The sequence below is a fragment of the Drosophila simulans genome, chromosome 3L (assembly GCF_016746395.2).
Source record: "Drosophila simulans strain w501 chromosome 3L, Prin_Dsim_3.1, whole genome shotgun sequence".
NCBI lineage: Eukaryota > Metazoa > Arthropoda > Insecta > Diptera > Drosophilidae > Drosophila > Drosophila simulans.
In genome coordinates this window covers 16,853,545-16,880,548 of record NC_052522.2, presented here as the reverse complement: position 1 = coordinate 16,880,548, position 27,004 = coordinate 16,853,545, and the positions used below count along the sequence as shown (strand labels likewise).

The following is a 27,004-nucleotide window of genomic DNA, read 5'->3' as shown; positions in this document are numbered from 1 at the left end:
ACATAGTCGTCTTAAATGTCTCCATGCCGGGCTTGAGTAGCCTCAGCCAGCTAGAAAGGAAAACAGGACACAAAAAAAATGCATTCGGAGAAAATATGGGAGTATTAATTGTTACAAACATTTATTTACCATTTAGTTATTATAAGTTAGTTATTAGTTAGTCTCATGTTCACAATATACCAGACTATACAAATAATTAAAATTGATTTATCATTAAAGAGTCAGCTTCATAACAAAATGTCCTGTTATTCAAATATTCACTTCGTAGTAGTAGTATTACAAAATAAACCCATAATAGAAAAATAACTTTTACCAAAGAAAAGCCTTTCTTAAGAATTTCAAATCCTTCCAATACACTATTAGACTTGGGAAATATTTGGGAAATGTTAATAGTTCAATATAAACAATTAGTTTGTGTTATAAGATTTATAAAAGTAATTCAAAAATCAATGGAACTCAAATTCCATATGGGATGAAGGAGTGATCTTAGAACTTTAAAGTAAGTTCCTAAAGAAATGCTTTTATTTTGGAGCACTGCCAAATTTGGTAAATATTTTTTTCTGTCTGCATTGAAGAGGCGGTGGGTCCATGGCGTCCGAGGGGGGTGGGTAGTGTGGGTGGCAAGAGGTTGCCACTCACGCAGGCCCAGTTAAGTGTGCGTGTTCAAGGATGCATTTTTGTGCCCAGGAAAACGACACGACACAAAACGAAACGAAACAAAGACAAAGGCATAAAAACGTGCAAAATGGGCGTGGGCGGCGCCTCTACTTTGTCCTTACCCCCATGGACAGCCCCAGCCCCCTGACAACCCAATTTGGCTCCCCTCGAAAGAGCAGAGCCCTCCGCCCGGCTTGTGTAGGCTTATAAAGTGCGAGGCGAGCCAAGGCAGGAAGCCACTTGTGAAAGTTTCATGCACGCGGCCCCACTTCACACGACAGCAGTCAGCCGGAGAGGGGGCGGGCGGGGTTGCCACCAAGGGGGGTGGCTAAGAAAAAAAATACAGCAAAGAATGCCTCCATCGGATCGAATGCAAGATGCCACGCACTTCCGCGATGAGAGGTGTTCCGAGATGAAATCCAAACTGTATGGCTGCGGATTTGGAATAAACTACTTGATTCTTAGGCCAAAATGGGTAAAGAGGGCTTAAAGCATAAAGTTATTAATAAATGTATCGTGGTTTAAAAAAGAATGGTTGCTTTTAGAAGAGAAGTGGGTAAAACTCCAACAAATGTAGATATCTATTAAAAATGCTAAGCAAAAACACAAGTGATACCATATGTTGCAAAAGCATAAAAATGCCAAATAAAAACTTTATTGCATTGCATTCAGTTAATTTATTGATATAAATATATATAATTAAATTTATTTCCTTTTGTTTAACATCATTATTACCATATTTACTGCCTTTAAATGTATTCTATTGCTTAACCATTACGTTTTTTCTGTAAAGAGAGTACGGATAAAATTGAAAAATTCTCCATAATTTTATACCTAAAATTCAGATTGTTAATTTCATGGCCGAGGGTATTCGACCGGCAAAACATTTGGCCAGAACGAACCGCACAAAGGCGGCGTCTTGGTCCGCCTGCAAGTGCTTGTTAGTGCGCTCGGGATTTGACGTTTCGCTGTAGCCGGGACTTAGAAGAGCCGGCTCTCTTGCAGCTCCAGCCTCACTGCCTCTGAAATGGCCTCTTCATCCTGCCACGCCCCCTGGTCCTTGCCACCTTGCCCCCTTGTGCGCCCCACCCCGCCGGGCACTCCAGTGTCGTCTTAAGTTGCATTCCTTTTCGCAATTGTTCGTTCGGGGCGCTTTTGTTTTGTTGTTTCGAAATTTTTACACGAAAAAGTCATTTGAATATGCGTTGCCTACCTCCTCGGATTGAAAGTTTTGTTAGCCGTCAGCTACTTTCGTTGAATCCCACTCACCCACATTTCAGTGAAATTGCGCCCCGCGCCTCTTTGCAGCTCTAAGGTTGAGGACATGGCTTGCGGCTTCTTTGCTTTTTAGCAGCGCATAGACAAAATAATGTTCGCCTCCATTTCCAGCCTTGACTGCAACTTGTATATTAACAATACCGAAGGAAAACTGAACCGCAGAGAATGGGCGGCGTTAACTGGAGGCGTCAGCATGGGCGGTTCAAAAAGGGGGCGGAGAATGGGGATGTGGATGTCGGAGACACAGAGACAATTGTTTTCTTACTTCCGCTGACTTCAAGAGCAATTCACAGTAGTTTGTCATTCTGTCTGGCACTGAGGTCAGTTCAGGTTGAGGCAATTAAGAGATATAAGAAAGTGGGTTGGCTTGTGGTGGGGTCATTGGATTTCCATATCCTGCAGGTGCACACAACCAACGTTTTCCATTTACCGTGCATACAAAGTGCTGCACGTCGCACAAAATCACACAAATTGGTCAATTGAAAGTGTATAAGAATATAAAAGTTAATTTATTAGTTTTCATTGGTCAATATTCAAGTCAATGAAAATATATAAATTACGATTTAGGGCCAATTGTTAAATACTAAAACGTAAATTCACAGAAAATTATAACTTACTAGCCAGAGATATATATGTGAATTTAGGTATTATAATTTTTTTTTAAATATAATACATGAATGAGATAAGAAGGGCAGCATCTACGTTTAAATTTGTGCAAATCGATTTGCCATTTATTTTTCTAAATATTCATTTAAATAGGTTTTGTGTCGTGTGTTTGAAAAACCCATAATCCCTTTGACAAATATTTCCATTTAGTGCAGTTGAACCTTACTCAATTTCAACTAATCTTTGGCCTGGATATCCCGGATTCCATTTACCCTGTCCACACCGAAATCCAACCCTTCAGCCGTCATTTGCCTTTAAATGAGCTTTCGGTTACAGTTTCGGCAATTGCCTGGGGGCGGAATGTCCTCATCATCGCCCTGCACCTGATCACTGGACATATGCTAGGACTTCTAATATTGTTATCTGCTCCCCTTACAAACACACACGCACACCCAAATGCACACACACATAGACTCTCACACACACACACACGTGTGCGAGACAACACCTTGATGTGAACTTTGACCGTTTTGGTAACTCATTTAGTTAGATTATTTACGGTAATCCAAGACGCCAGCCACAAGCCAACCGCCAACTTAACTGCAGACACTCTGAGTTGGCCAGGATGGCTCCTTTATTCCCCCGCCGCCCCCGCCGCCAGCATCCTTCGGGTAAACTATCCACATTCTTGCACAGGTATGAGTATCTACTACTACGGGCTAAATACATGCAAGTTGTTTTGCTAAATTGTGCGTAAGCTCTGGAGCAGCAGCAACAAGGATCTTCGACAAAGTTTCTCAAGCTCTGCCATGCCAATTCAAATAACACTTTTATTTCGCTCTCGAATGCCCCCCCTGCTCCTTTTGGCCCTGTTTTCGTACGTGTCTGCGGTGTTTGTATGTGTTACATGATTGCCACGCCCCCTTTTCCTTGCGCTCACCTGTCGCACCTGGCCCCCCACCCGCCCCCTTTTTTTCCGGACTAGCATCGCACAGCATCATCCTTGGCTGCTGGCAGCTTGTGTGCGTGCGCTCATTAGCATTCTGAAACGGCTTTATAAAATTCAACAAGCAACCCAAGTTGCATGTTCACCGGGAGTGGGGGGTGGTGGGTGGTGCGGCGTTTGGTGGCACCACCCACCACCCACCGCCCACTCGGCAACCCCGCCACAAAACCCTCTTTTCTTGTCGGAGGCTGCATGTCTCTGCTTTTGCCCTTGTTGTTGCCTAGTTTCTTCTTCGTTGTCTAAGTTCACACACGGCAATAAATAGAGGAAACTTTAAATTATATTCTAAATTAATCATTAATCAATCATTAGTCTTATAATAAAGTAAATTGTTTACGATAGTAAAGAACACTTCTATCTCTGTTTCGTAATTTTCATAAATATATTCTACATTAACATCATAAAATTAATTCCTGAACTCTTTTTAAGAAAATAATTTTCAAATCACATCCCAGTTTGAGTCCCTCTTTTTTCTCTGTGCATTTCCGTGTGTGTTTGTGTGTGTATGTTGCCATTGTTGTTGCCTGCACACATTCTGTTGTTATCCTGAGCGCTCCACCATTCTGGCTCTATTGCTGTCCCGCTCTGCGGCTATCGCTGACTCTGTCTGTCGTGCGGATGCCGTTCTGCCTCGAGTTGCATAAATTGAATCTGAATTTGTGAGTAAATTGCACACAGGAGACACATTATTTTTGAGTTTTGCCTTTTAAATTTGTGGCTTTTCACTTTGAGCTCCCCTGCCAGCGCCGCCGCCCGTGTCGTCGTCACCCCAGAAATTGCAACAATCTCTGTCCTCAACTTTGTGGCACTCGGCCTCCTCCTGCTTTTGTTCTGCAATTTTGTGTGACCCACTTGAACATTGGATTGAAGTTACGCCTACCGAAGCCACTCCAAGTTTGCCACCCCCCAAATCGCCCATTTAAATCAATATTAATAGGTGCAGGCCTCTTTTTCGCAAATTGCACATTGCACAAATTGTTCGTCTATAAATACGATAAAATGTTTATTTAATATGTACCAGACCGTGCCAGCTGTACGAGAATCCAGAAAGCCAATACCAGGACAACAAGCACACAAATAATGACTTATCCATGGCACGTAGATGGGGAGATGTGTGGCAGTTGGGTGGCAGTGGGAAAGTGGAAAAGTGGGGAAAATCAAAGACACAACAGGCCGGGCAATCCTTTTCCATATGCAAATTGTTTTTATAAATTTGCAACAAGCCATTGTTTGTTGGCATCGTTGTTGAATAGCAATTTCTATGGCAAAACACCGATGCGATCTGGCCGAAAGAATGTCAAATGGAAAGCAGCAAACATTTTGTAAGGATTATGAATTGTAGGGCTCATCCCCACAGAGGATACTTTCCGAATTAAATTTAGTACACGCAAGCTCTGGTTTAATCCTTGCTTATAAATAATTGCCCTCCAGTAAGCAATAAAATTTCAATGAAACAATTACACGTCCGCATTATCTGTTTAACTTTCAATTACAAATGATTTAACTGACAAGTAAATTGTATGGAAAAACGCAAACAATAAAACTGTATGTCAAAAGTGGATCAAAAAAGGGTTGAGATGGGTTAACCACCTATGCGAATGGAGTGTGTCGAACTTGTGGAAGGGGAATGAAAATGAGCTCTAGGACACGCAAGCATTATTCAAATCAAGTTTATTGATGTCTTCAAATCTCAATGAATAAAATTGTTGCCTTTAATTTGCTTGCATACAATAATGATTAAATTTCATTGAATGTTTCGAGAGAAGAATTTCCATTTTATATACATATATACTTGCACAGGATTTATTTCCCATTGAAAACATTTTGCAATCAACTAGCCTTAGTGGCTCCGTTTAGTATAGTACCAGCTGTACACTCTAATTGCTCTGTAATTATTACGCCAGTATGGACAGAATGTAGCTTTTAGCTAGTTAATTATTATAAATACCGTATATTTAGTTTCTATGATTTATCGCAAGGTCAGGGCAGAATATAAAGTAAAACTGTTCTGACACCAAGCCATTAAAATGCCACTTATTAAATGAAAGTCAGACAGTTTTACTCTACAATTTTCGCACAGGTTAAAAGCTATGAAAATTAATATAATTACCATTGTAATTGCAACTAAACAAGAAGCCAAGTTCTAAGACTTAATTTTTCAAGAAAAGTTGGCTTAAATATTTACAATATCAAACTCTTCTTTTCTGGAAGTAGATTATTTATTAATGAGCTCTTAGTTTAATCAAGCATTTCCATACTAACCATGTCACTCCCGAATTCGAAGCATACATATATGTATGGCAGATGGGTAAGTTAACTCTAATGCTGACCATTTGGACCTGAAAACGTTAACTGGGCGGGTGCTCCTGGTTTCTGGGCCAAACTGAAGGGAATCAGGACCGTAACAATTGCCACAATTGCAATAAAATCGTCGTTAATTACTGTCTGTGCTTGCGGTTCTAGTTGAGCTCGGATTGAGTGGGCTGGTGGTGCAGATTGGGTGGCTAACTTGGAATGGTGGGTGGTGGTGGTTGATGGGTGGTGCCAGCCACTGGTGGGCTTAAAAGAGCAAGACAAATACGAGCATGTGACTGGGCCGGGCTAAAAGAAGAAGTTGTGAGTTGCGCAGCGTGGAGACGAAGCGTCGTTAAGCGTTGCTGCCAAGTGGCAAAACTCAAATAAACATAAACGTGCACACAGGCTGGGTTGCAAGGGGGTTGCGGGGGGATGGCTGGGGGTGGATTGAAAGGGGGATGCCACCACAGCCCAAAATCTCTGAGCTGGTTTGTTGTCTTTGGCTGTCTCGTTCCGTTGGCCCGGCATGGGAGACTCATTAAAATGCAGTGCGAGATAATAAGCATTTTAATTAAATATTTAACAAGAATAAGTTTATCACAACACGAACGAAAGAAACAGAAAGAGACGGGGCGTGCGAGCGCGGAAAGAGACGGCGCTCTTTACGTAATGGCTTGTAAGCGTCTGCCTTCGAACAGTTCGAAAAGGGGGCATTCGTGGATGGAGTATGGTGGCACTGGGGCATGGGGCATGGGGCACGGGGCCTTAGACTGCTCATTTGCCACTCCTTCCTGGCAATATTTTGATGTAATTTGAGCGCCTAATTGGCGCACGTGCTAAACTGACGATGGCAGGTTCAACTTTGGCCATGGCTCCTGTGTCTCTTTCTGTTTTTCTGATTCTCGGGCTGGGTCTGGTTCAGGTTCAGTTACTTTGGCTCCTGGCTTGGGTAAATATTTGCAGAACTTCTCGCTAACCGTCTCCTGTTTACATCTCCTTCCAAATCTACTTGCAGAGGCTTCGGCTTTGTCACATTCAGCGATCCAAATAGCGTAGATAAGGTACTCACCCAAGGCACACACGAGCTGGATGGCAAAAAGGTAAATGTTACACACGAACTCTTCGCTTTTCGCTTTCTTTTTTTTCGCCCTTTTTTTCTTTTCACCCATTTCCCCAAACAGAAAACAAAACTCCACTTTAACTATGTTAAATATTTGTTCAAAAGCATCGTTCCCATGCCCATAGACCCAATATTTCCCCATACCCTCTATTGACAGCAATTAGAAAGTCAAAGCATAACAGTATGGGCAAAAAAAAAGTATAGGCATACAAAAGTTTCCAAAAAAAAAAAGAAATCATGGCCCAAACGCCAAACAATTTTTAATTAGCTGATATGACAGGCGCGATGAACATCAAATGAGCTGCAATGGTTAATTTTTTCTAGCTGCGCTCTTGATGATTTTTACCTTTTTGGGACACTTAACAAGGCAGTTGTGTGCCATTTTTTAGTAAATATTTAAATATTTTTAGACAGGAGAAAACATAGATTGAAACTCCTCTAAACTTAGCAATCAGAACTATCACATCCTATACCATTCCAAACCATAAATGTATTAAAACGGAAGTATCAAAAGCTAGGGATACTACCATAAAAGGCACACTTAATAGCTAGCTTCGGGCCTTATTCTTCAGGATATAGGATCTGATCTCTAGGATCTGTGCTGTAGAATTCGAGGTCCGTGCATCACCGTTCGATTCTCTATTTTATCCATTTAATTAATCAGCTTCGGCAAACGCTGATTCTGTTCATTTCTCTGCATAAATACATTTCCGAAAGTGGCTTCCTTCCGCATTCTGTATAGAGGTGGAAATCGCATTTGATTAGCCGGAGCGGAGCACAGTGAAGGCTCGTTGTAATGATATTCCGCACGCATTACGCATACGCCGCGTTGGCATTAGCCTAATTGAGTGGAGCTGCACTGTTTGCAGCTAGTCCTTCGGTCCGATGTCCATCCGATCATCCTTTTATGCCTGCCAACTGTAAATAAAATGCGCAGCCAGCATTTATGTGGCATTTTGTTTTTTTTTTTTGAGCCGCTAACAGGGGTTTTTGTTTGTTTCGCAACTGGAACTGCATTTATGTGCGAGTGAAACGTGTAATGTTTATATCTATCTATGTATATAGCCGCCATATACACGTCTTCCTGACTTTCGGCTGGTCAGGGATTTTCGTGTTTCCGTTTCGCTGAACAGCGAGGCAAAACGAAACGAAACGAATTCATTTCATTTCGTTACGGTTTTTCGGCCTGATGTATTTCAAAAAGGCAAAAGCATCGACATCCTCCGAAACCGAAACGTTCGCCACTCAGCGCTGATTAGTTTTAATTTTAATCTAAAAATCAATTTCCCGCCATGCGGCTGCTCTTGTTTTTCGTCCTGCACACAGGAAATCAACACGGCAAACGGCAAATGGCAAACACAACGGCAGCAACAAGAACAGCCGCATGTCCTGCCTATCCTGTGACAGATTTTCCGCACACATACATACATACAAAACGTAGAATATGTTTGTGCGAATTGCTACCGCCAGAGGATATTGCGTTGCTTCCTCGCTGCGGCTCCTTCATTGGCTTAAGATACCCGGATAAATGCAACAGCAGCACTTCAGATGACGGGATTTAGTGCCACCCTCGCTCCCTGATTTTTTATTTCAGCTGTCAAGTCGCGCTGCGTCCTTGCACTAATATGAAAGCCACAGCTCGGACGGCCGAGCGGTAAAATCAGGAGGATTCAGCTGTGGCTGAACGCCCGAAGGATAGACACGAGGCAAAAAAAATGCTTAAAATTGAATTTTTATGATTTTTAATTATTTTTAATGACGCTGCTTATTGGGTAGAAGCTGCTCGTTTTTTTTTTTCTCCTTACGCCCGCTGGCCGAGCAATTTGTTACGCGTTAATTCGTGCGTGCTCAGCTTGAAGTCACTAGCAGACACCACCCACCATGTCACCACCCACACCAACACCAGCATAACCACCAACACCACCCACTCCCCTTGGGGCAATTTCATTTAATGTGCAGTGCAGGCTTATGCAAGATTTATGCGCGGCTATTAATATGAAGAGTTGTGCGCAATGTTCTTTTCATTTAAATGTCATTAAGCATACGATTTCCTTCGAATCTTCCCAGGACTCACTCTATGTTTTTCTCTGTTTTTTTTCTCTATTTCCCACGCAGGTCGATCCGAAAGTAGCTTTTCCGCGCCGTGCACATCCCAAGGTAAGTTCCAGAAAAAAACAGAAAAATTTATATATATAATATAAGAAATAAGCCACCCAAAATGTATACTCTAAATGAAGAAGACTTACTCTAAAGACCAAGGACTTCCAGCACTTTCTAGAAAGCCTTAGAAAATATTCATAATTTTTTTTTTTTAAAGTTTGATACTTGTGCTCTTTCTTCTTGGTTCAAATTAATTTTTATAACAAAGTAACCACTAGTAATTTCCAGTTGGGCAGCAGCTGGCTAATTTTGCCCAAAGTAAACTCGACTTTCAGTCGTAAAATATAAAGTATTGGCCTAGTGCTATGTGTCCTTTCTTTATGGCCTGTTGGACCAAAGAACTCTCTAAAAAGGGTATAAAAGTGCACAGGAAAAAAATGAAAATCAGCAAACCAGGAAAAGCATCCCCAAAAATTGTCAGCCGGTTTCGTGGTTTTCGGTGTGTGTGGTTCGAGGTGGGCTGGCAAAAGGATGTGTCATAAGTAGCAGTAAATGGCAGATGAAATTAAAAACGGAAGATGACAACAACAACGGGCCTGCCAAGTCGAGGCGAAGATAACTTTGTGTGTGACAGGCGTCGGTTGCTCTGGCTTCCTGCAACCACCCACCCACCAGGCAACACCTACCGCCCACCCACTTGTGCCACCCACAATGCCACCTTAACACCAGCTCTCTTAAAGTGATGATGACAACAGAATTTCGGCAAAAAAGCGAAGGCAACAAGGAGGAACCATTGCGAACTGCTGCTGTCTGCAGCCATCGCATTCACCCCTCTCTTTCCAACGCCGATTCCCCCTCTCTTTCTTCGCTTGCCACACGCACATTTTGTACCGGTTAGACAGCGCGTTACAAATGTGCCTCTGTTTTTTTTTCTTACTGGCCTCCTCTATGCTGATATATACCCTTTTTACAAGTATCTTTATGGGTTTAAAAGTAAATGATAGCGGAATAGTAGTATAGTATGCTTGTTTTTAAAACGTGGATAATTATGAACTATTAAGCACGGAAATAAACCAATGCTATTGCCAATAAATTTTAAGTTATTTAAACACATATTTTAAGAAAAAACTATAAGAATTAACACTAAAATATGTATATTAATATCTTCTGATCATAATTGAATAATTGTCATATAGAAAACCTCCTAAACTATATATGCAAATTTTTGAAGCATAGCCTGCTTTCTTCTTGAATCCTTAGGCAATCCTTAAAGGTAATGTCCTTAAAACGTATTTCTGAAAAGCTTCCTTACCATTAGGGTATATACTCCTGTTCGGCTTGTTTAGCTGGGTAACTTTTTACCGATTCGGCTGAACGACAAACCGCAAAGCACACCAAAAATACGCACGCAAATGGCACGCACACACACACTTGCTCAAAATACATTCACAGCCACACATACATACAAACATAGTACAAGGAAACGAAGTCGAAGGCAGAGCCTCCTGTTTCCTGCCACCCAACCCTCAAGATCCTTCGGTTGGCAGCAACTTTCCTTGGAGCTATATGCGTGCTTATCAACACGCAGCTGATTTCCGTTGCTATTCCAGAGGCGCGTGCCTCCCAAACACCAAACGCCCCCCCAGAAATTACCAGCCCCACTCCCGCCCCCCAACCAGCGAACACCTCGCCCCCCCCGAACAGCAGCCAACAATTATTTACGTAATGTTATTATTATAATATTTTTTTAAACGCATTCTCACTGGATTTGCGCGGCGTTACCAAGAAGTAGACAGCCACAAGAAAGCAAGGAGCCAAAAGGATGTTAGGGGTGCAGGGTTGGTGGTTTAAGGCTTTAAGGAGACAAGGAGAAAAAGGGGCGCACGGAGGCGTGGCTAGGACGTTGGCTATGCGGCATTTGCGAGTGGCTTTGTGTTTCGCAGGGGATCTGGTGCTACGCGCGAATATCCTCTCGCATATTAAAAGGCGTTTAAAAACATAAATCCAACGTCTAACGGCTGCTTATGAAAATTACGAGGAAAAAATGACTGACAGAGCGGGACGGCAAATGGGGTATAGAAAGAGATGGCAGCAGGCTTAGTGCGAGGCAAATGGCAGGGACACCCAAAGGAGTTTTCCTACGCAGTACGATGGCGAAAAAAAGACCAAGATATCTGTAGGAAAAAAAATTGTGCAGGCGACATCAAAAGCAACAAAAACGAAGAGAAATCGGGAGAAAGCCCCCGAAAAAAAGGGAAAGGGAAAAGGCGAGAGGCAGAATGAGAATGATAGGGAGGACAATTTCTCGCACCGTTTGCCAGGACGACAAAAACGAGGACCGGGCTGAGAAGGAAGGATTGCCCACAAAATGCGGCCCAAAATGCTTGCGGTTGCAGCGAAAGTTAAGAGTTTTAAAAAAAGGAGCGTAGACGTAGGCAGTTTGGGGTTGGCTCTCCTCGATGGGGCTCGACGGTGGGGAATGGGAAGGAACATAATGAAATGAAGCATACTAAATGACGCTGCTAAGTTCTCGCTGGGACACACGAACACACGCACGGATGTGCACTCGAAGAAATCTTGAGCACTTTTATTCACGAAATTACAGCTAAACAATCCAAAACCTCAAATATCTCAAAAATATACAAAAATATATAAAAAGGAATATGAGAGCAGAAATTAATTATATTAATAAATATAATAAATTAATAATAATAAAATATAAAATAAAATGTAAAATATAATAAAAAATATAATATAATTAAATATATTATTATATATACATATTTGTTATTTCAAATTACAAGTGACCAAGTCAAGCCACAAGCTGTTTGCTTTATAATTGTGTTTTTTATGCAAAAAATGCAGAGGTTATGCTTATTTTCGCTCAGTGCAGTGGCACACACACGCATAGCGCGCCATAATGAAATGCGAAAAAATTGTGATATTTTTGGACCATAAAATGCAGATGAGCCGACTAAGCAGAAAATAGTGCGGTAGCCGGAGAATAGGGGACACTCTGCGCAGGAGGGGGGTGCTAAGTAGGCCTCTACTTTCGCAGCATCCCCTACTTTCACACCCCCCCATCCTTCCCCCAAAACTGCCGCAACTTGCTCTTCTTTCTGCTTTTTTACACATGTCGCAGCCTCGCCGCCCAAAACTTTAGCCGAGTTAATTTCTTCGCTTTTTAAGCACTCCCCACCATGAATATGAAATGTATATTTGTGTTAGTTATATTTTTGGGGGCGGCTGCGAAGAATAGGATAATGGAGGGGGGGCGGACGGGCGAGTGTGGCATACATATGTCATGTAAAAAGTTCGCTTTTAATGTGCAAAATTGCTGGCGGACTAGGGCCATAAAAGTGCATGGGAATAAGTGAAATGGATTTTTGGGCAACGCTGTCCTGTCCCATATAAGTGCGCCATAAAAAAATGAATTTCCCAGAACGGTCCGGGGCAGCAGATATAGTTTGAACTTGGCTAGGATTTATGGCTGTTTGTTCGGAACAAAAGAAAGGCGGTGGAACCGAACCGGACCCCATATATGAATCTCCTTCCTTATCCCCGTGGAGTGCGTGTGTGCGAAAAAATATCCGGGATTCGTTGAGTTGGGTAAATCCTTTAATGTTGAGTTGAGGTGCGTACACGAACAGGTCGTATGACTGGATTATATGCACAGATCGGATTTCGGGCTTGGCATTGCTTAGATTAAGTTATTTTATCAACTTGAACCGCATAGTTATGGGCCAATGAATAGCGCTAAGCAAGCTGGGTAAATTCTTTTCGCATAAAAGAATCTCATACAGTTTTTCAATAAAGCTACTTCGGAAAGACGGTATATTGTTGCTATAAGTCCTATTTTTAATAGTTATCAGAAACCCTTTGCTTATGACAGAATAATTCAATTATAGAAAACAGTATGTTGTATTTTGTTGATTTCCCAATTTTGAACATTGGAACTGTTACATTAAAAATTGTTATTTTGATGTCCTCTAATTTAATAATACTTTCATAGAAAAACATCAGTGTTACTGTAAGTAATGACAACAGTAATTGAAAAATGGCCAACTCAATCATAGACTATGACAGTTTAGCAAGTAATTTGTGACATTTTTGAACTTTTATTTCGACAGCTGCTGAATTATCCCATCCCGCAACATTTTCGTAGGTAAATTAGACGTAAACACAATTGTTCGGCCCATAGATTTCCCAACGAGTAATACTTTTGGACCCATCGTCTGCAGGATCTCGTTGTGTGACAAATTCCTGACCAGGCGCAGACATCTCTTTCATTCGAGAGCCCATCAATGGCAAATGCTGTGTCCTGGCATCCTGGCATTAAATTAACACGCTCGAATGTGCCGCTCATGTGTGTGTATTTGTATCTGTATCTGTGCCTGTATCTGTATGTGCCTGTATGTGTGAGCGAGGGGGAGTTGTACACTTACATTGTGCAAACTTTTCTAATTTAAACCGGCAGTTTCAGTCAATTGCCACAGCTTACCGCTTTCGACATGAGTTTTACTTTTTTAGTACCTTCGGGTGTGCGACGGATGCGATGTTGGCGCATTTCAGACAGAGACGGAGAAGTGTAGAAACGGCGAAGCGGAGCAACGGGGAGACTGAGAAATTTCCAATACATTAAAAGTTGTGTGAATACACTTGGCAGAATCCATTATAACCCAGCCAAACTGAACAGAACTGAGCTGAGCTGAACAGAACAGACATGAAAGCCAGGCCATAAATCTAATAAATACGTGTGTTTCTCACCCCTTTCGCTTCCCCTACCCCGCTACTTCCTGTTCCATTCCCACACTTCCGGTTCCGTTTGCCGCCCTGCGCAATAACTTGTGAAATATGTAATCAATCAAGATGGAACAGTCGTCGAGGCAGCCAAACTATGTGGCAAGTATGCGTCTGACTGCAGTTCTTGGGTGAAATGGGGGGGGGGGCTCTGGGGTGAAAGTTCAGTGGGACGTGGGGGTCGGGTCGATTAATTCAACTTTCTGCTGCAGACAATGGCATGTGAAAAAGTCAAAAAGTTGAAAGTGCAATTTTGTCGTTATTATTTTACATTTACAACAAAAGATAGCAGCAGGAGCAGTCGCAAAGCCAACCGAAAAAATATAAAAAAATATCGCAAAGTTACTCAACTATTTTATGCGACGGGCGGCACGCTGCGAGTCTGTCTCTCTCACTCATATCTCCATCTCACTTGCCCGCTCGCACCCACACAATCTCGCAGTGTGTGTAATTGTCAGTTAGTTGGCGCTGTCAGTCCGAATGTTGAAATTAATTTATTTCAATTGAAGTTGAACTTTTGCGGCGTTATTACTTTGCGAAACTTTCTCCGAGCTACGCATAATAAACGAGTGTGCGAGCGAGAGGGTCAGAAGTGGGTGCAAGCGAGACGGATGCAGTGGCCAGGTGCCGAATGACCTCCACCCACAAAAGAAAGCCACCATTGCCACCCATTTTGCATACACATTTATTTAGCCTTTGCCAAAATAATCAAATTGCTAAATTGCAAGTGTTGCCATCAACGTCAACAGAATGTCATCTGCTCTCTCTCTCGCTGTCTCACTCTATCCATCTCGTGCTTATATATCTACCTCCTTCTACCCCGCAACTCCCCGTCCCTTTCGTACTTTATTTTTGATTTTCTATGCCAATATTCGTTGTCTGCTTTCTTTTTTATAACTTTCGGACAGGCGGTGGAGAAGCAAAGGTGGGGCTTCGAGATTCGAGAGTGTGATATGAAGGGCGGGAAGATTTTCCAGGAGACGGGGGCGGCGGGGGCGTGGCACAGGACACGACAGGTGCCGCTGACGTTTGCGCTGATAATTTGTTGCGAGACTTCAGCATTTGCAAGTGGCAGGCCTTGGACGTCATTGATAGTTATTTGATATGCATATTCCAAAATGTTCGCTAAAAAATAAATACGAGTAAGTAAATACAAGCATGAAATGCAAGCAACAAAAAAATATATTGATTGAAAAAATTGCGCTAATGATGCCAGTAAAAAAGCAGGTGGGCTATGAAGCAAATTGAAATGTGTGTTCATTACATTGAAAAGGATACGATTGGCTATTTTGTGTACAGTTTTAACATCTATATATGTGCATATTTAATTTATGTTGTTATTAATAATCTTTAATGCTTTTTCATATGTTTGTTTTGTTGTTTCCCTTAATTTGATTAAGCTTAGGCGTTTGTAATACTTACCATTGACAACGTAATTGTTGCTTGTTATTTATTCAATTGATATTTCAGTTTTAAATGTGGGCTTTAATCCGTTGGCTTCCATTTCAGACTTTCTAGGAAATGAAATTTAAGTCCTATTTATCTTCATTTTCAATACATTAATAGTTGACAGAACTTTAAGCATTGTACATGTCCGATGTCAAATATACTCTCAAACAGTTCATATTTTAAATTTTCGTGTTTTCTTCTGCATTTTTCCATTTCATTTCCATTCCTGCTCGAAGTTTTCTTAAAGTGTGTCATGGTAATTTCGCCAGAGCTTATGAACTTCCCGAGTCTTATTGGTTCAGTTGTTGTTGTTGTAATGCTGCCTTTTAAACTCGAATCAAAAATCAAAATCCGCACCAGCTACAAATGTTAAATCCGCAAATAATTGACAAAGTTTAGGCATAAACGTGGCTCTGTCTCTGGGAAATTGCCGTGGGTGTGCGGAACTTGTGGTAGGGGGGTCTGGAAAATGGGAAGAATGGGAGTGGAATGGTGGGTGGCTAACAAGAATGCTGTGTGTGCGGGCCAACTTCAAAATATGTTGGCCACAAATGGCAAAAGTTTGACAGGTAAACGGAATTCGGATGGAATATCTATGTACACGGCATACACGTGAGTGCGGAAGGGGGAAATTTAGTGGGTTTTCCAAACCCCTTTGCCAAATGCGGAAACCACTGAAACAGCTGCGACCATGGAAATTCTGGATTTGGATTTGCAAAAGGGGCGCTTCAGAAACGTTCCGATACTTTGTCTATCTATGCGGTTCTAGCTGAGCGGACGAAGGACGGCCATTTATGTTTAATGAGATACTTTTTAACAGCCTCATAAATGGCTATGATAACCACTTAATGTCGAAAGCAACGAAAGCCGAGTGAAAACAATTTACATATTAAACTTGCGCCGAGTTGCCAGCCTGTTATCCTCGTCGCACATCCTCGCTCTCTCTCTCCCTTTCACTCGCCATGCCGCCGTCTCTTTCGTTCGGCGTGCGAAATATGTTTGCCTGCGGCGCATTCACTTTAATTTGATTAAATTTTGAACATTTTCACGTAAAAGTTGCTCCTTTGGCTCCGCTCGCCAGTTGAGGCTTCAGTGCATCGCTTTTGCCGCTTTTCCATGCTCTCTCATCTGTGCTGGATGGATGCTGGATTGGATGGGCCTGGCCTGCTCTGTTCTGGTCGGATCGGATCGGTGGCTCCTGGTCTGGTTTGGTCTCGTTTCGCTCGTTTTGGTTTGGCTGAGCTCGGTCTTTTTGGTTGGACCTCCTGCTGTCTCAAAAAACCTGATGCCACCTTCATGCTCAGCTGTTGTCTGCCAGAATTTATCTCTCTGGTTGCGAGTTAAATAGGTTTGATACCCTGTAAAGCGCGGCTAGGGCAGGGCTAAGCATATTAATAACTCTGCAGCTTTACCGTTGATTTGCTCGAAAAAATATAAACAACTTTGCTAATTCCTTTGATGAGTAGTTTATGCTTTTTGTATTGAAATAGGTTTTAACATCTACTTTTATTGACTCAAACTGCATAATTCATACTATTAGGGTATCAGGTATTCCGTACCTTTGTGAAGCTCCCCTTGCCTATTTCGTTTGAGTATTTTGTAGTTTCTGTATTTTATAATAAATAGTTGTTTAAACTTTCGCCTCGCATCCCCCCTCATTCGCCCACTTGCAACACCACCCAAAAGAGATGTTTCCCACCAATGTGGTGGACTCTTGTTGCTGCTGCTGTTGGTGGTGCTGTTGGTGGTGGTGCTGCTACTGCTGTCCGGCTCTTCAACTATTTTTTATGCAATCTGCTGCGGCTCTGCGAAGGACCGAACCCCGCTCTTCACACATCGAAAGGCCCCGAGTTGCATTGTTTTGTTTTGTGCACTTCCTTTTGTTTTCCCCATACACTTTTTGCTGTGTTTTTATTTTTTGTCTGTTTGCCATTTCCTTCTCTGTGGTAGCCGCACATAGTTATGGCCACGATTTTGGCTTTCGGTTATGTGCACTGAGATTTTCCTTGGCCTTGTTTTCTCCCAACCCAGGCAATTGTTTTCCCAGCCTTCCGCCGCTTTATCCTTGCCCCATTCCCCTCCTGCCATTGTTGCATAGGTTGCAAGTGTGTGTGTGTGTTGTGAGCCTGTGTGTGTCTTTGTGCGAGGGGGAGTTGAAAATTCTCCAAATTAATTCGCATCATTTAAATCAGAGAAAGAGTCCTGGTAGCTTCAAGGAGGCGGCGAGTCATTGCAACATTTCTGTGTGGGCTGCCATTAAATCGAACCGAGCGAAAGCAGGCGAAAGATTCGACTTGGCCAGTTAAATTATGGCCCACATTGAGCCGGGGCAAACGAACGGATAAACAATAAGTAACTGTGAATTATGGTGGCCATTACTTTTGTCTCTGCCTTGGCCCTTTGTGTTGTTTATGGCAGGACAATAATTAGGACACAAGCGGCGGTGGAACGTGTGAACTTCTCCCTGCTCACAAAGCCTGCAAAATTGGTTAATTAGGGGGCCACTAAATTTCCACCGTTCGAAAAATATATATCTCGGCCTCAACAGTTGGCAAATCGAATGGGATTCACCTCGATGTCCCTGCGCCCCCCCTCCGCTGTCTGCGTAAATTGCTTATGAAATTGACATCGAAGCCTCGCCTGTCTGCCGGAAATGGAAACAGCGGTAATGACGAGGCGCACACACGCACAGCGCTCTCTGGAAAGAGCACCCATACTCATACGCACCCTCTAACTCACACTCACACACACACATACGAAACGCTGGCAGTATAACCCACATAATTGGCAAATCACACACATTGATTTCGCCGTGTGCTGGCTTCCCCGTCATCATCTCTATTGCCGTTTTCGTTGCTGCTGTTGTTGTTTGCTGGTTCAATCGCTCACTGCACAACGCCCACTTGCCACCCACTACCCCCACAAGCCCCACCAACCCTCGGCCACCCGCCACATCCGACATCTGCCTAAACAGGACGAGCGATGGAATGAGCGAGTAACTACACCGGAAATCAAGACTATTTATATAGAGAAATGTTTGAGGAAATGTGATCAATTCAAGAATAAACTTACAAAATTACATTCCATCTCTATTCTTCAAAAATAAGCTAATAAAAAGCAAGGGATGTTGTTTATTGTCAATATGATATAATGACTAAATATGCGTCTAAATAAATAATACCGCAAGAATATAAAATAATTTCTCATTTTATCAGTTATTTTCCTCAGTGCAGCGAACATAAGATAGGCGGTAGAAAATATGGCGTATACGTAATTTAAAGGCAACGATACCCTAAACTCCCAGCCAAAGGTATGAGTATGTAGGTATGTATGGAGTGAAGGGAATGATAGTCAACGGGGGGACGGGCATCATTAATAACATCGAGGCGTGGAACAGGCCAAGACAACATCATTAGATCGAAGCTGAAGCTGCGACTTTGTCTATGGCTTTGGCCTTAATTTTCATTGTTCGGCACACTGGCATTGGCATCTCCCCGCCGCCGCTTGATCTTAAATAATTAGGCAGCCTTCAGTGTCGCCGGCAGATACAACCCATCAGCCATCCCTGATGGTGGGGGGTTTGGAAAAGAAATTCTTCATCGCTGTTATTTATAACGTTCACTTGTCATTAACAGCCATTTTAATCGTCTAGAACACACACACACACAAGCCCATAATGTGTTTAATATGTATTCGCGTATCCTGTTCGCCTGTTGTGGCATTTAAAGCGTGAAAATATTAATTTATGAGCCTTTTAAATGAGCCCGCGTCGGTGAGCGCAACAAATTGGCAATGAAAATGAATCAGTCGCAAAGAAACGAGATAAATGTACATAAGTACTGTGTCAATACCAAATGAAAAGCGCTGTAAATACTAAACGGGTGTATTTAAATAATTGCATTGATTGAGTAGGAACACTCGAGCGGATCTTAATCGCGCGAAATCCATTGAATCCATTCAACAGTTTCGCAACCAAAGTACAAACTATTGGTGTAACTAACTACTAGGGCAGAAATTCGCATTTCCCCCCATGCCGAACGCTTTGAAAGCAAGAAAGCCGAAATCTATTTATGCCCCAACTCAAGCCCATAAACCACAGCCAAAATCCAGTGGTCGTCGCATTTAAGTGTCTTGGTGGGTTTTCTATGGGGTGGTAGATGGGGAGGGGGAGGGGCGGCGGTAATAGTGCGAGGTGGTGGTTTCATGGTGCCTCGAGGGTTCGGGGTGTGGAAATTCAGGGGGGTGGCGAGCGGACCGCAGAGCAAATTTGCCCGCCGTAATCTGCACTTGGTGCTCGTATCTTAATAAACTATTAAATCAAACGCAAGCCTCAATACACGCAAGCATCGCAATTCCCTTTATATATTAATATATATATATCTTGGGATGTGCAGAATTTTGAAGCTCGCTTCCCTTTAAAAGCATCCATATTTTCGTATTTACCAGTTCTCACAAAATTTCTCACAACTTTTACTGCTCCCACATATAGTAAATGAATAAATGAGTTATATGCGCGTTCACATTCACATTATTCTCGTACCGTTGTGGGGGATTTATCCTTATCCTGCCACCCACATTTCGGCCCTGTCCGTTCGGTTTTTCGGTTGTTTTTGTTCTGGCTCACAGGAAACCGATAGGACAGGGCGATTAAGGATATTCCAGGAAGGCAGGCCGGGCCGAAAGCGTTTTCCATTTCAATTGCTGCTGAATCAAGCAATCTTTAACCGAGTGCCGAGTCGGTTTTATTTCAACTTTTTATTCAAGCCTTTAATGTCGCATTTTGGCATGGCCTAAGGTTATTAATTACTTTAATTAAAATCATTTGACCTTAAATAAATATTATTTATAAAAGAAGCACATTTCAGTATAATTTTACACTTCAATAGTTTGTACTTGTGTTTCTTTGTACTCCAGATAAACTAGAATAAACTGAGCAACTGAGAAACATCATTATTCACATTATTCACATTATTCATTATGAATGAATACCTGTTCGATTGCCATATTGGATTCACTTGATTCGTTGTATACAAAGTGTTTTAAGATTTTATACAAATATTTGGCTGAAGGTTGCTCGAATAAATCTTAAAGATTGCATATCTTAATCGAAATGACTTAATTAATTTTCCGGCTAATGTTGCTGCTGAATATGGTTTTTAGTGAATGTGTGGTGATCTGGTTTCGGCCACTAGGTGGCGCTGCCCTTGGGCAACTCGATACCAGATACCCCGTCGTATATAGTATATAGTATACCTTGGTTCTCCCCAGCATCCTTGGCTGACTCGGCTGTCGTTAATATTAATGTTTTGTTATCCGTTGACCAGAGCGTTGGCGCTTGTTTTTTCCACACTCGCCAGCTCACACACACACACACATTCGCATGGCTCACCTATTTTACGATAGAATGAATATCTCGTGCCTCCTGTTTCCAGTGTTCCCCCCTCCTGCGATGGTGTGTAGTTTCTGCCACAGTATTTTGCTCTAAGCTTGTGGCGGTATGCGAGTGTGTTGGCCTGCTTTTCCCCCTGGTTTTCCACCGCTTTCCTCCGCTTCGGCTGTTCCTGGTTCTATGTACTTCCGTTTTGTAGTGAAAAGAGCTTTGCGTGTTGCGGCATCTCCTGCTCCGAGCCCCTCTTTATATTTTTGTGCGTGTGTTTGTTTGTTTCTTAGAGAATTGATGGTAAAAGGATGTGTGTGATTTTGCTATTTTCGCTGTGTGGCTGGTGTGTGTGTGTGTGTGTGCCGGCCACAAATATCAGCCGAATGAAGTGGCATTTGTTGGCGTGGCTTAAAGCCAAGTGCGCGGCGTAAGCTCTTAACAAGTGGAATGCTTAAAAGCGACCGGACATCCAGCGAGGATTTCCCAGTAGTTCGTTCATAACTTATTCATATTCTGCTAAGAAATGCAGTCGCAATCCGAGATCTGGAGCAATCACCTGCCACGGCCAGCAGCATTGGCTATTGAAAACATGATTTTTAGGGCCACCTGATGCTGTCTTTCAAATTTATAGAAACTGACCCCGACTAAATCCTTTTACATTTTACGGCCAAAGTTGCTAAGTTATTCAATTCAACTTTAGCTTTAGTCTAAAACTTCTTTAGATAAGCAATTTTATATGGATATCTTTTGCAAGTTTCACGCTTCATCATATTCACATTCATCATGTTCCACTGTTTATCTATGACTGCTTTTCTTAGTGATTTTAGTTCGCCCATTTCCGCTTAAATCTGCCCCACACACATGCACATAAAATAATGTTTTTATAAGTCTGTTTGCCGCTGCTCGATAGCGCAAATCGAGGGGCATACCTCCTCCCATGTGGCATTGTTTGATCTGGCTTCGGTGGCTGTGGAGGAAGGCAACCAAAACGTCCCGGCGGAGTCGTCAATAAATGCGATAAAGCCAAACATGTTTCATTTGCAATGGCCAATGGCTGATGGTTCAGCTTACCCTTACCACTTTCCCCAAATCTCCCCATTTCTCGCACACGTCTTGAAGGGATATCAAAAAAAGGAACTCAAATTAGAAATTGTATTATATTTTTTCTATCTCCACGACTGCAAGATGCTCGCCAACAGCAGTACTGTCAATATCAATGACCATAAATAAGTCAAAATCAATTCATAGATTTTGTAGGGAAAAAAATATATCCATATGCGTATGTTGTTTAAGTTATGTAATTGTAACTGACCACAAATGTCAAAACTCTGAATTATTTCCCTTTAGCAATTTTTAAAAAGATTAAATAAGCTAATGACCATTTCCATTTCTTTTTTATACTATTTAAAATAAATATAATTAATTTTCAGTGCATTTGTATTAATGTATTACCTAAAAACTAGAAGTTCAGTTTTAATAATGAGCTTTAAAATGTATATTTATAAATTGTATACCCTTACATTTTACACAATGCGAGCAGCAGCTTGTTACAGTTCTTGTTTCTGAGCTTCCAAGGATATGAAAAGGATTTAAGTGTGCAAGATTACTAACTTTGTTGCCCCTATCGCTCCTAGTTCCTGGAATTAGCAAAAATTGTGTGGTCGTTATACACCTCATATACCCTGCGTTGTCCTTAAAGCGAGTATTAAAAGGAGCGCAGCGAATGAACTCATAAAAATGTGCGTTGAGCTGCGCTGAGAAGCCGAATCTGAAGCTGAAGCGAAGGAAAACCAGTGGCAGAAAGGCGAGGAAAACCAGCGAAAAGCAAAGAAAAGCTAAGAAAAGCAACGGCATTGGCGTCAGCTTCGAGTGTTTGCCACTCAACCCAGCCCGATTCGACTAAACTCCATCCAGTCAACTCAACTCCTGTGTGGATTTTGACCCATAATTGACTTGTACACATGCCAATTCCCCAGCTGATAGCCGCCTCTCTGCTCCCATTTTCCTATTGCCTATTTCCCATTTCCCATTTTTGCTGCGTGTCCTGGCGGCGTTATGCGGTCAAGTTTACAATTTATCCCTGGCCATGCACCTGCCACTTGGTCCACTTCCTGGTCTTTAAGTCCTGCTTTATATACGCTTTCGGTTAGTTGCCAACAAAAACTATTGTATATGACATTTTTAATGCCCCCATAGCTATCATTAGATGGCGAACAAAGCGACGAGCGGCGAACAAAGGCAATAGAAATAATCAATAGAAATTTCATACCCCCTCACCATCACCATCACTCCGTCGCACACACACACACACTGGCACAACAATGAAATACATTACAAATCAATTGCAATCGCTCGAAAATCGGCATGCGAATTTCCATAGACGATGTCTGGTGTGGCCGTGCGATTGGATTGGATTGGCATGGGCTGGGGTTCTGGGTCGAGTTTGAGTTTGAGTCTGGGTTAGGGTTTGCTATTGGGATTGCTATTGGGTTGACTTGGCTTGGGCACGGTTCGTTTGATACACAGCTAAAAATTAGACAGGACTTTAAAATGGTTTGATGCTTTACACAACCATTTGATTTAATTGATAGCATCTTATGAAGCAAGATCACTATAGCTGTAATATTAGTTTACAGAAGGTTAAACATGATTATAAAGAAATGGAAGGAATAAACAAAAGTACTCTGAAAATTCTTCAAACACTTCGTATCAGATTTCCAAAAGATTATTATAGATTTCTCACATAGCTGAAGAATGCTATACAAGATTGGAGTGATAACCTCATGAGTTCCTTAAAAAATCAACATACAATTAAGAAAGATATCCTGCCCAAGAATGACTCGACCAGATTGATTACCAATTGGGTTGATACTTTTTCTCAGTGCGCCTGGCAAGGGGCAACATTATTATCATCATCAAGCGTACAAAGTTAGTGCCGGCGGGCTTTTCGGCGCGGGGGGATCGGATGAGCGGGGCGATGCGGAGGACGGTGCTCCAAATCGGCAAATGAAACAAACCAGGATTTACATGTACACAGTTATTGCTGCTGCTGGTTGCACACACACACCCGCGCATATGGGTGTGTGTGTGTGTGCAGCATTTCCTTTGGGTTATTTTCCGGGAACAACATTTCATGGCACTGATAAAGCTGCCATGGCAGCAGCCTCTGTCGCCGCCGACTGCGCTGCCGCTTTTCCTTCGGAGCCAGGGGAAATGCTTCACCGAGCTTGCGCCGAGAGCGCAAGAAACGATAGAGCGGCAAATAGCGGTAGCTAGAGAGAGTGAGAGAGCGGAAGTGAGTCCTTTTTGTGGCGAGAGCAAAATTCCCAGCTGCGAGCAATATTCGCTTGTCAGCGAGGAGCAACAACAATTGCCCCGGGCCAACAAAATATTTGACGCAAGCGGATTGTAAGGATGTAGCTGCCACTGTGTGCGTGTGTGTGTCCGATGGAGAGCCCTCAAATACATGTATACACGTGTGTGGGTGTGCGTGTGTGTGCTTGTGCTTGTGAGAGAGAGCGGTGGCGCGTGCACTCCAGGCAATGTCAAGTTGACACTTTCACCAACGCACGAGACACACGACGAACAACAATGGAGGAGAACGGGAACGACCAGGACAACATTGCCCATGATGATGATGATGACGATGGCGATGGCGATGATGATGCAGATACAGATGCCGATGATGAAGAGGCAACCAGGAAAGATACTTACGTCGAGGATTGTAATGAGGCTGAGAGACGAAAAAGTCTTTGATGTTCGTTCACTTGAATACGATTTTCATGCCGATGATGATAATAGGAAGATAGTTGCAACGATATGGATTTGATAATAATAATTAATCCTATTAAATCGATATAGGCATAATTTATCAATTCAGTGCCTTCATCTTTATGTGCATAACTTACGAAGTGATTTCTAATTTCTAAACATAAGTTACTTTTAATTGTATTATGCATTGATAATAATTAGTTCATTTATAAGAATTTCGACGGAATTCCATTAAGTACTTAAAGGTTTATGATTATTTAATCTTTTAAGTCAAAATGGTAAAAAAAAAGTCTATAATCAGTAAGCCTATTACTTTAAGATTTGCTCACTGTCTTACCCTAAATTCCACATTTCTGTGACAAAGGGTTAAGACTCACCTGGCTAAATCGGCATTATCCTTATTCATCAACATAATCATCGGGACATCAGCGACACCCTCTGCAGAGGTTACATGGACATTCTGCCGACTCGAATCGCTATTGTTGTTTGTTTGCGCCATCGTCTCCCCGTCTCTCTGGCTCCCTCCCTTCCGCGCTCCGCTCTTTTACCCCGTCCTTGCTCCTCTTTCGTCCCTCTCTCCAGCGAGTGCGGGCCACCCACGAAAACAAACATAAAGGTGCAACAATGACGCGCGTGGAGCACCAAGTTCTCTCTCGCTTTTGCTCTCTCTTTCCGAGAGGCCGAGAGAAAGCCCTTGTTATTCTTCCTCTCTCTTGCTGTTGCAATTGAAAAGTTTCTCACAAGCACTGTTAAATAATTTCTCCTGCTGAAAGTGAATGTTCTGCGAATGTACAATTTTTGTTGTTTGTTTGTTTGTTTTCGATTGCAACATAGTAGGGAAAAGTTGTGAGGAAGGGGGAAAGTTAATGGTAATGCTCACAAACTACTAATGTGTTGCCAAAAATATTAAAATGTGACTTTAAATTGTCAATTATTATATTAAAATAACGATTTTAAGCATTTTTGTTGGTTATCACATAGATTTGACATGTTGTGCAAATAAACAAATCTAAAATACGTTAATTTTAAGCTGCTTACGCTTCAAATGTAAGCATGTAGTGATTCAAAATCCCACTGAAATCGATCCTGAAAGTATGCAACCACACTTTTGTGGTGAAAGTAAAGAGACTATTAGTGGAGGCAACTTTTCATTCATTTTTGGGGATTTGCTGATGCATTTGACTCGCACTTCCCCTCTCAAACTTATAAGGATTCCACTCGTGCTGCCCGTTCTAGCCTGGGAAAAAGTGACGCAGCTCGACAACCCTGGCTGTTATGCGGGCTGGCAGTTAACAGAGCTCCACTCCGTGTGGGGGTGCATTCTGCGCTCTCGCTCGCTCGCTCTCCGCGGTCCGTTGTCCTGCTCGCTCTCTCTGTTAGCCACTTCCGCTGTTGTAATGCTTCTGCGCCGGCAAGGAAAACGGCGGTAAGGCAACGGGAACGGCAATAGCAACAGCAACAGCAACAGCAGCGACGGCGACTGCGACGTCGGCAGCGACGCTCAGGAGAATCCCGCTGCGCTCGGCTGTTGCTAAAAATCCTACGCAATTCGCGAGAGTCCTTCAGTCGTTATCAGACAAGCGAGTCCAGCAGTCGTTGCGTTCTGTTCCTCAGCAAATTAAAACCGTGCAAGTAGCCTAGTGTGAAACCAAGAAATCTACAACCACAACAGCCGACAGCCAAGGGAAATCGAAATCGAGTCATTGAGCCAAGTAATTAATCCACGAAAGTAATCCACACAAAGTCAAATCGCTTTCCAAATAAAAACAAAAGAAAAAGAAAAACTCTCTCGTACGAAGCGGCAATCGCGTCCTGAGATTTTTGTCACCGTGTGTTTTAAGCAACCAACGCGTTCAAGTGCAATCAACAACAATACCCAAAACATAATTCGAAATCAGGAGCAGGACATTTGTCGCGCTGTCAAACGTTGAGCTTTAGTAGTGTTTAAAAAGGATTAACCAATCAAGTTTTAAGAAATACTGACAACCCGCTAACCCACAATTAGAGCTTCTCAAAAAGTTGTGAACGAACCTACGAAACAGGGAAAATCCGGCAGAACATACAGCAGACAGCTATAGCCATAGATTGAAGCGCAGCCAATACACACACATATATAGCCAAGATCAGCCAGCCAGCCGATCTTAGCCAACCTAGCCGACGCACCTAAGTCGGCCCAAACACACCCATTTCCTGTCGAAGGTGTTGCTATAAAACCCATCAAGATTTCACACTTTGGAGTAAATCTGTTCTACGTGAAGCAGCCAGCGGAGTTATTTCAGCAGCCGCCGCTTCCGCAGGCGACCATTAAAGCAATTAGTCCGCCCGTGACCGCCGTCGCAGCGCCGCCGCCGCCGCCGCAGTCGACGTTCACGCCGCTGTCGACGACAGCAGCCGCCACAATTCCAACAAAGAAGCTCGTTGTAAGTGCATTGACTAGCTAAATCTATAAGTTTCCATCTAAGTGCTGCGAAAATGCAAGTGCAACGCAAGCAAAATGCATACCAAAGATCCTGCAAGCACAGACAGACAAAAGGATTTTCCG

General features: G+C 42.5%; 1 protein-coding gene across 11 annotated transcripts in view; it reads left to right on the top strand.

The window, feature by feature from the left end:
• The window catches only part of LOC6738429 (RNA-binding protein Musashi homolog Rbp6), a 175,273-nt gene that overhangs the window by 69,130 nt on the left and 79,139 nt on the right, over positions 1-27,004 (top strand). For 10 of the 11 annotated variants that reach the window (XM_016169359.3, XM_016169357.3, XM_016169354.3 and 7 more), the window contains exons 5-6: positions 6,858-6,942; positions 9,078-9,119. In XM_016169359.3, coding sequence (XP_016032277.1) covers positions 6,858-6,942; positions 9,078-9,119 — 127 coding nt within the window. Of the gene's footprint in view, positions 1-6,857; positions 6,943-9,077; positions 9,120-25,990; positions 26,883-27,004 lie in introns of those variants that run through there. The other variant, XM_016169355.3, reaches the window with a different exon arrangement.